The sequence below is a fragment of the Leuciscus leuciscus genome (assembly GCF_965113295.1).
Source record: "Leuciscus leuciscus genome assembly, chromosome: 5".
Lineage (NCBI taxonomy): Eukaryota > Metazoa > Chordata > Actinopteri > Cypriniformes > Leuciscidae > Leuciscus > Leuciscus leuciscus.
This window is the reverse complement of record NC_138729.1, coordinates 41,266,467-41,276,483: the sequence shown is the minus strand read 5'-3', so window position 1 is coordinate 41,276,483 and position 10,017 is coordinate 41,266,467. Positions and strand designations below refer to the sequence as shown.

The 10,017-nt window shown below is 43.0% G+C and overlaps 1 protein-coding gene across 1 annotated transcript; it reads right to left on the bottom strand.

Annotated features, from left to right (window-relative positions):
* Positions 1-645: 645 nt before the first annotated feature.
* On the bottom strand, positions 646-9,713 carry pxmp2 (peroxisomal membrane protein 2). The gene is made up of 5 exons (XM_082170392.1): positions 9,476-9,713; positions 8,554-8,676; positions 8,235-8,397; positions 1,148-1,267; positions 646-1,058 (listed from the first exon to the last, which is right to left on the bottom strand). The coding sequence occupies exons 1-5, from the start codon at positions 9,583-9,585 to the stop codon at positions 990-992; spliced, it is 585 nt and encodes a 194-aa protein (XP_082026518.1). The 5' UTR covers positions 9,586-9,713; the 3' UTR covers positions 646-989.
* Between the last annotated feature and the right edge of the window lie 304 nt (positions 9,714-10,017).

Here is a 10,017-nt window from a genome sequence, read left to right as displayed (position 1 = left end):
CACATGACAATGGGAAATACCATATCTTTCCAATGAATCACTCATAATGAGCAGAATGGAAAATTAAGGTTGTGTAAATAGCTGTCAACGAAACACATTTTCGTGATGTTGAATATCCACAAGTAAACTGCTGCACTTTATAGCACTTTGTGGCAACAAACAAAGTCAACATGAGCATTATTTGATCAAGGAAATTACATCGTATAATTGCATAGTTAGGCTAATGCATATTACACAAATGTTATATAATAATAAAAGCATTAAGGAACAAAGATCTGTCCATACTGTACACTATTTGAAATTGGTTCAATCTACAAAAATTCCACTATGACGTAATTCTCGTGCATGTTTATAAAGCCTTGAACACACCCAGATGTTTGTGCCCTACGTCATGTTTATGGCCTGTCATGCTCACAGGTTTTCTGAAGTATGGAAACAGAAAGTCGCTGAATAATAACTGAAAAGGAAACTCGGTGTGGGGGCGAGTTTCAAAACAATCACAAACTGATAGTGTGTTTGAGAGTGAGGCAACTTTGTTTGCAGGGCTATACAAGTATACAAAACATATTAGCAAGGTCACTGCTATTTATGTAAATCTTAGAATAAACTCTGTTAAAGAGTAAAGATAATAATAGTATTAGTAAATTGTTTTTATTTTATTTTTATTAATCAAATACAACACAATCAAAATGCTGACATCATTGTCAGTGCCTCCACAAGCAGAAAGACACAGTATGAGCATAATAAATCTCACGACAGATCTTTTCTAAAAATATTCAATTCAGGGTAATAATTCAATAACAGTCAATGGAAGTAGCAGTAAAATCTCAATATTGATCTACATTACAGTTATTTTACAGAAGACGACCAATATTCCCTGTCAGTTGTTCTGGAAGATATTAAAAACAGTGCTACACATTAGTCCTTTAAAGGCACAAACTGGACTCATCTTAAACCAACCTAGGCTCACTTTAACTGGTTTTGTGGTTTCATTTCCTAACAGAGGCTAGATAGGCATACCAGAACAGGGCAACCAGGTTGGCAAACAGCACTCGAAACTGTGAAAAGATTAAAGGAAACGAAAGTGAGATAATGAATCAGAGATCAATATGAAGGAGAGGAAATGGTGTCATGCTCTTGTGCTTACCTGTACAGGTATATAGTTGATGTTGATAAACTGAAACGGGGTCCAAACCTTCCAGTTCATCTTCATTGCAGGCCAGTAACTTGCTTTTATTTTCTTTTGAACATCTGTGATTGTCTTGCCCTGCAAAGATCTCATTTTCATTATTTTCAGGATCACAAGGATGTTGTGCCACCATAAACAGAATATCTCATGAATTAGAAATATAAGATAAAATAAGTTTAGTGCACATTATAGTAGCTGTAAAACGAAAGCTTGTTTCCGCCACAGAATAAAAAAAACAAACACTTTTTATCTCACAATTCTTTCTCAGAGATATAAAAATATTTATATCTCGCAATTCTGAGAAAAGCTTTTTTTTTTTTAGATATAAACTCGCAATTCTGACTTTTTTAAACTCAGAATTACAAGATATAAACTCAAAATTGTGAGAAATAACATCAGAACTGCAAGATATAAACTTGCGATTACAGGAAAAAAGTCAGAATTGCAAATTTATATCTCAATTCTGACTTTTTTATTAGAATGGTAAGATATAAACTCCCAACTACAAGAAAAAAAGTCAGAATTGTGAGATAAAAAGTCACAATTACTTATTATATTTTTTATTCTGTGGCGGAAACAAGCTTCCGTAGTAAACGTAATCACCCTAACCCTAACTTTTAGATTTATTTTAACTTGTGTTTATCTGCATATGCTTTATAATAACTTCTGTTCTCTGTGTTCTCTTCCTTGTGCATGTCTCCGGATGTGTGTGTGTGTGTGTGTGTGTGTGTGTGTGTGTGTGTGTGTGTGTGTGTGTGTGTGTCTCCAAGCACAAGGTGAAACAGGGAAAAAAGTTCAGTATTACTGTCACGAATCTGGTCTGTGGCCTTCCGCCCGATAGCCACCAGAGGTCGCTTCTCCATCATATTGAATCTCACACCACACAGCACACCAGGGCTGGACTGGTAATCTGGCATACCGGGAAAATGCCCGGTGGGCCGACGTGCTTTTTGGGCCGATACATCTCATACTTTTTTTTTTTTTTTACGGCCCATAAAACTCATACATTGGTGGCCCATTCGTTTTGTTTTGTTTAATTGACGGCGCTGGGTTAGTGCCGGTGTAATGCATTGGTCAAAAAAAAGTAAGCGTTAGTTTTTTTTCCACTGACAGACCGGCCAATGAAACGCGTAGATCAGCGGCCCATTGGTTGTTTTCTTGATTGACACTGGGCTGGCCCAATCACATCTTTAAACACCTCCCCCTTTGGGCTTTGAGTGAGCGTGCAATGTCAGTGTGTATCTGTCAAAATAGTCTGAGACATGGAGAAGAAACGCAAGGAATGTGCAGAGAAATAGCGTGAAAAATAGATACTTCAAGCAGACGCTGTAAAATGTGTCAAAATATATGTTTTCTGCAGAAGCAGGACCTTCATCAGCTCCAGTGGCTGATGAGGAGGATCGTGAGGAGGATCAGGAGAGAGATGAGAAAGGGTAGAGTCTGCGGTAAGCAGAACTACGTTCAAAACACTTTGGCTATGAGTGTAGGAACCCATTACCCAGTTACGCATTATTTCCACATCTGCATAGTTGACGATTACAGAAATTTACTAGAAGTTTAAAGAGACGCGTTTTTATCCATGTTTTCCGCCAAAATAAAAGCTTGATGCAGTTTCCGTCAAAATAAAAGATCATGTGCTTATCTCTTTCAAGTTTAGAAATTAGTACAAAACTAATTATGAAAGTTTTCTTTAGTTTTCAGTGCATTTGTTTTACAATATATGGCTATTAGGCTACTGTCATGAGATTCATATTATAATTATTATTATGTAGTAGTGTAATATAGAAGTTTGATTTTTTCTTTGTTTAATTTGCACACTGAATATGGGTTGGAGCTTTTAATTTCGAACCCTCAAACTGCACCAGATTGATGAATATAACATTAAAATTCACAAAATTTTCTTAGGGGGAGCCTGCCCCCAAACCCCCCTAGAAGGACTGAGGTCCACCCACCACAGTTTTACCAAAAATCCTGTGAGAAACACTGGTATTGCTATGCCAATGCAGCTTATAGCTTGTTTTTTGGATGCATCACTGTGGAGTATAGTTCAATTGTATTAATAAATTAAAATGTTGTACTTATTTCATCTGTTAACTCTCACTCGTTTATACTCACTCATTACATGGCATTAGTGGTTTTAATGAATAGGAGTTGAACAAAAACATATTCAAGGGCATGCAAAGATGGGTGGTGTTTATGATCATATGTAGTGGGCCAGTCTGGGCCAAAATGCCAGGGCCGATTTTCTGTCCCAGTCCAGCCCTGCAGCACACTGGACTGCATTTCCCATCATCCATTACACGGACAACACACACAGCTGATTACACTAATCACGCTCCCAGCTGAGAACTATCTCACAATCACTATCACCCAATCACACACTCTTTATAAGCCTTGGACATTCTCTCTGTGATCGTCGAGTATTGTATAGCGCATATCCTAGCGACAGCTACTCTACGAAGCCCACTCAGTTGTTTTAAATCTTGCCTTGCCTGTTTTGATATCTGCCTGTGTTTCCTGGATTAACCCTTTGCCTTGCCCTTCGGACTCTGTTTGCCCCTCGTTTGGATCATTGCTTGTGTACCTGGATTATCTCTCTGCCTTGCCCTGTTGGATATTGTTCACCGATCGTAGACCCACTCTTGCCCTAGGATCTCTCTTGTGTCTTGCCCGTACCATACCTGTTTACCGTTGTCTGACCCTTGCCTGTTTACCATGTTTATAAATAAAAGCTTGCACATGGATCCGCACGCCTCACGTCTTGTTCGCCCTGTTACAGAATACTCGACCACACAAGGATCCAGCAACTTTTCAGATGGACATTTGTCAGGTATGGACACTACAAGACTATTGTTTGCCCTCAAACAAGGCTCACGATCACTAGAGAACCATATTAGAGAGTTTTTAGCCTTCGCTCATTATTCTGATTTACCGGACATTATCTTGATTGAGATTTTTTTGTGATGGCATTAATCAACCATTGCAATCTCATTTTAGACATGAGGGTCCACGTTCATCACTGAGTGCTTTTTTTGATTTTGCTTTGACTGTTGGCTCACTATTCACTGTGTGTGTCGCGGATGAGGATCACGTCATGCCACCCATCAGGCCCATCACCGGATTGGTCTCTGGACGTCCTAGATTAATGTCCAGCGTGATGGACCCACCGCTCATGTCAGCACGGAGGGCCAAGAAGATCGGCCGAATGGGGTCTCATCCTGCCAAAACCACCGTTCCAGAGTCTCTTTCCGTCGAAGTCCCTGCCGAACCAGAGCCAGTCGTCTGCCCGCCAGAGCCAGAGCCAGTCGCCTGTGAGCGCCGTCCTCCCCGAGCCAGAGTTTTCAAAGCCTTTGTCGCTGGTCCCGTCCAGCACAAAACCCTCGCCGCTGGTTCCGCCCAGCTCAGAGCCCTCCTCGCCGCTGGTTCCGCCCAACTCAGAGCCCTCTTCGCTGCTGGTTCCGCCCAGCTCAGAGCCCTCTTCACCGCTGGTTCCGCCCAGCACAGAGCCTTCTTCATCGCTGGTTCCGTCCAGCTCAGAGCCCTCTTCGCCGCTGGTCCTGCCCAGCTCAGAGCCCTCTTCGCCGCTGGTTCCGTCCAGTTCAGAGCCCTCGTCATCGCTGGTCCTAACCAGCTCAGAGTCCTCTTCGCCACTGGCCCTACCCAGCTCAAAGCCCTCGCCGCCGCTGGTCCCGTCAAGCTCAGAGCGCGCTGATCCAGAGCCAGAGCTTCACGTCAGTCCTGCCGAGCCAGAGCCAGAGCTTCACGTCAGTCCTGCCGAGCCAGAGCTTCACGTCAGTCCTGTCCAGCCAGAGCCAGATACTGTGTACGCCACGTCTTCCACGCCAGTGTCTTCGGACAAGATGGCCGACTCCACACCTGTGTCTTCGGACATGATGGCCGACTCCACGCCTGTGTCTTCGGACAAGATGGCCGCTGCCGTGCCGGATCCAGTGTCTGTGGACAAGATGGTTGCCGCCGAGCCTGTTCACGTCACGCCTGCCGAGCCTGGGTCTTCGGACAAGATGGCTGCCGCCGAGCCTGTTCACGTCACGCCTGCCGAGCCTGTGTCTTCGGACAAGATGGCCACCGCCGAGCCGGTGTTGTCGGTTCCTGAGCCGGTGGTGTCTGTTCCAGTTCCTGTGCCGGTGGTGTCTGTTCCAGTTCCTGAGCCGGTGTCTGTTCCTGTGCCATGGCCGCCCGAGGGGTCGTCTCCACCCTGGTCGCCCGAGGGAAAGTCTCCGCCCTGGCCGCCCGATGGACTGTCGTTTCAGCCCTGGCCACCTGCACGACCTCCTGGAAAGTCTGCTTCGCCCTGGTCACCCGATGGACCGTCGTCTCCTCCCTGGCCTCCTGAACCGTCTGCTCCTCCCTGGCCGCCTGAAGGGTCGTCTCCTCCCTGGTCGCCTTCACAGCCTGCTCCGTCCTGGCCTGCCATCCTGTCGCAATCTCCAGGCCCTCTTCTGCTCCACTCAGAGGGCTCGGCGGTGGCCATCTCCAGCCCGCCCCCGGGTCCGCCTCCGCTCCACCGCCCTCCTGGATTGTATTGGAGCGTCTGGAAGCCGCTCCTTGTGGGGGGGGCGCTGTCACGAATCTGGTCTGTGGCCTTCCGCCCGATAGCCACCAGAGGTCGCTTCTCCATCATATTGAATCTCACACCACACAGCACACTGGACTGCATTTCCCATCATCCATTACACGGACAACACACACAGCTGATTACACTAATCACGCTCCCAGCTGAGAACTATCTCACAATCACTATCACCCAATCACACACTCTTTATAAGCCTTGGACATTCTCTCTGTGATCGTCGAGTATTGTATAGCGCATATCCTAGCGACAGCTACTCTACGAAGCCCACTCAGTTGTTTTAAATCTTGCCTTGCCTGTTTTGATATCTGCCTGTGTTTCCTGGATTAACCCTTTGCCTTGCCCTTCGGACTCTGTTTGCCCCTCGTTTGGATCATTGCTTGTGTACCTGGATTATCTCTCTGCCTTGCCCTGTTGGATATTGTTCACCGATCGTAGACCCACGCTTGCCCTAGGATCTCTCTTGTGTCTTGCCCGTACCATACCTGTTTACCGTTGTCTGACCCTTGCCTGTTTACCATGTTTATAAATAAAAGCTTGCACATGGATCCGCACGCCTCACGTCTTGTTCGCCCTGTTACAGTTACAATATTAGTTAGATGTCATTTGTAATTAGGGCAGACATATCAGGTGGTGTGACACTGGCAGCTCTTTCGAAAAATTAAATCCCTTTAAACTAAAAAGAAAAAAAACTGAATCAATGTTGTACTTTGTTGACTTTTGGCCTTACAGTATGTAGATTCACAGAGAAATCAAAGCCTCTGTCAACAACACTAATCAGAACCACCTCGTGAGCTGAGACTGAACACTGGATCAGCAAACAGATGAAGTTCATTGACCAGCAGCTATACTCTATATTCTGGTCAAAGTTGAGTATCATGAAGGATGGCTCACATAAGATCTGCTTTTAATGAAATGATTGCTGCGTGATCTATGAGTGACAACCAGTCCTGTTGCCTTACACTCCACAAGATTACGAAAATCACATGCTTGCTTCATCCATCCTCCACCACAATTACTACCAACTTCTCATTAAATGGTAAAACAATGTGTCAACAACAGTAACAACAACAAAGTTGCATATAGAGGTATGTCCAGAAAATGAAGTAAGTGTAAACAAATGCAGAAATATGTCCTAAAACGCATTGTTGTGCTGTATTTAAAGTGCCCCTATTATGCTACAATAGTTTAACATGCATTCAAGGTCAAAAACTTTTTTCTGAAATGGTTCATAAAAGATTCGATCTCTCTAAACCCCTCCTTTCAGAAAGCCTACTCTGCTCTGATTGGTCAGATGGCCCAGTCTGTTGTGATAGGTCCACCGCTTAGAGTGTGTGTCAGAAACTAAACTTTCATTAACATTACATCTTTGGAGTAGAGCTGAAGATCTTTGCCCGAACCCGACGGGACCCGACGGGACCCGACGGGTTTGGTCGGGTTCGGTCTTAATTTCTATTATTTTACACGGGCTCGGGCCGGGCTCGGGCTCGCGCTTCGGGTTGCGTGGTAAATGAGCGGTCAGGTGATGTGTTTAGATTAGCGTGAAAATGGATCTTGAGGAGGTGAAATGGAGGCTGGTCTCTGGAGGACTTATTTTATTTCTTTGTTCCAACTTCCAAGTGGCCTCTAGCCTCCGTTAGTCATGAATAAATGATGTTAAAAAATGTATAAATTACTCCTTTTTTTTACGAAAGACAAAGCTGTGTGCGTGCGGCGCAGTCTCTTTTTTCCTTTCTCTCCCTTTTCCGCCGAGTGGTGCGTGTGCCGGCTCGCGGTGTGAAGCGCGTGTCCGCGCTATTCTCCGACACTCTTATCACTGCTGATAGACGGCCTTTTGGACAGTCGGGCTGTAAACGGGTTCGGCTTTTAAAAAGCTGTCAATCAAAATGTACTTGTCGGGCTCGGGCCAAACTCTGTCGGGCTCGGGCCTTTTCGGGCCGAACTTTTAAGGCCCGATTACAGCTCTACTTTGGAGGCTTCCTCAGCACTTATAGTGAAGCAAACAGTAACAATGTTGTTGGTTTTACTGACTCTTCACATCCTCATCCTTTGGAAGTGCACGCAAAGTGGATTTGCTTCCGCAGCGCAGAAAACAGCGTCTTCTCGACAACACAAACCAAACTCTTCCAGGCCTCAGCTACAACTACAGTGTTTGAGGGTCAAAGTAGACGTTGTTTGCAGAGCCGATGAAGACCGAGGCTGGAATTAGGCAAATTTGTTACAAAACTACATATAGGCAGTCCAGAATCGGGTCTTTCTTTTCAGAGACAATAACTCCATTTGTCATGCACTTTGGACTTTGAACTTTGCAGACCTTTTACATTCACAAACAGCTATATTACACACTACATGAAAGGTAATATCAGAAAAAGCACTCTAAGAAAACATATTTTCAGTCCAATTAAGTAGTAACTTTGATTAATGTCACAAAGAAGTTCAGTTATGAAACATTACCTCCAAAGCATTCATAACCACATAGAAGAGCAAGAGGAAAGCCGGGGCGAATATGAGCCGTTCCAGCAGAAGGCGCTTGATCAGGCAGTATGGGACAGTGGTTGGCAAAAGCACCTCCAGGAGCTGGTAGAAGTAATGACTGAGTGGACCTGTGATAAAAAGTCTGAAAAAAATCAAAGAGACATTTTAAACATTTATAACTCATCGTATAACAGTTCTGATATTAAATATTTAATCCTTTTGTAAAACGACTTAATGTGTCCTGCAATGTATATGCAATCAAATTGAATTATTTAACTCATTCAACAAATCATTCTACCCATAAATTGCAAAGTGTACAGGTCCCAGAACGTTGATTTTCTTTTTTGGGCTATTTTCTTTGCTGTGCTTCCTGTACTCCAATGCTTGAGACAGAAGATTCCCCAAAGCAGATAGAATGCCACTGTAAGAAAGGACAAAACAACCATTGTGTCACTGTACCCAAATGGTCTTGCATCTAATGAAGAAGACACTTGTCTTTTTGTGTTTGGTTACTTTTGATAGGACTTGATTGCCCCACCCTCCAAAGTGCAAACAACCAATGAAAAAAGACTTATTGCAAAGTCCCTCATGGCTTAAGCTTACATAAAAAAAAAGTAATGGATAAAGTAAACAGATATTTTGCTATAACGCTTTATTTTATTTTATTAAGTTTTTATTTATTTATCATTTTTAGTGATTAACTTGTTTTAAAAATATTTTATATAAAATAAAACTGACCTCACATTTCCCTGTTGTTATATTAATAATAACTATAAAAAAAATTATAAATTATTAAGTATCATTATCGTATAGGGACATTTCATCTTCATACAGGTGTGAATTTACCAACCAGAAGAAATTGTAACTAACAGTTACAGTGACTATCATTATCAATACTTAAAAGAAATTCCGCGATTTTTGTGAAATAACAAAAAGTAAACGACTGGTAATAGGCCTATATGTTGTACTGTTTTGAGCAAAATAGTAAAATAAATAAATAAATTGTACTTGTCACTGCAAGCAGAATTCGTCAATGTTAGATCGAGTATTGATATTATATGATCAGTGTGTAATGTTTGAATGCATAGTGATTTGTTAGTGGTTTAACTAAGATAACGAAACGATAATGCAAACTTGGCTGTCAGCATGGTAACGTAATATTAGTAACTAGTCCCCGAAATACAGCTAGCCAACTAGCTTTAACAAAGATGTAAACTGACCTCGTAACCGATTTGGTGATGATTGGATATTGCTTTAACAAACTCAGGTATTGCTGCAGTACCCTCGCCGGAAAAGAGGGATCTCGGACAAGTACACTTTGCGTTGGCATCGTCAGTTTACTTTACTAGTACAACGTGTGTGCACTTGGGTCATCAGGGACCAACGTTTTCTTAACAAAGTGCAAATCCTTGACGAGGACTGAGGAGGGTCGAACGTGCGTGGACGTGTTCGTGTACGTCATAGAACAGAACGGCTCTGTGCAAATCCTATTCGTTTACTTCCACATGACCACGCCCTAAAGTCCACGTGCTGAGATACATCAATTCTTTTTAAAGGGATAGAACATGCGGTCAAACCTGCATGACTATTGTTCTCACAAGCGAAGATATTAGGCAGAATATTAATTACATTTTTAAATAATGAATATGAATGATGACAGGGGCTGTAAAAAAAAAACACAAAGCAAAACAATTTTTTAAATGACTTGTGCACCACATCCCAAGTCTTCCCCTCTAGCATAGCTTTCATTTGCAAAGATTCG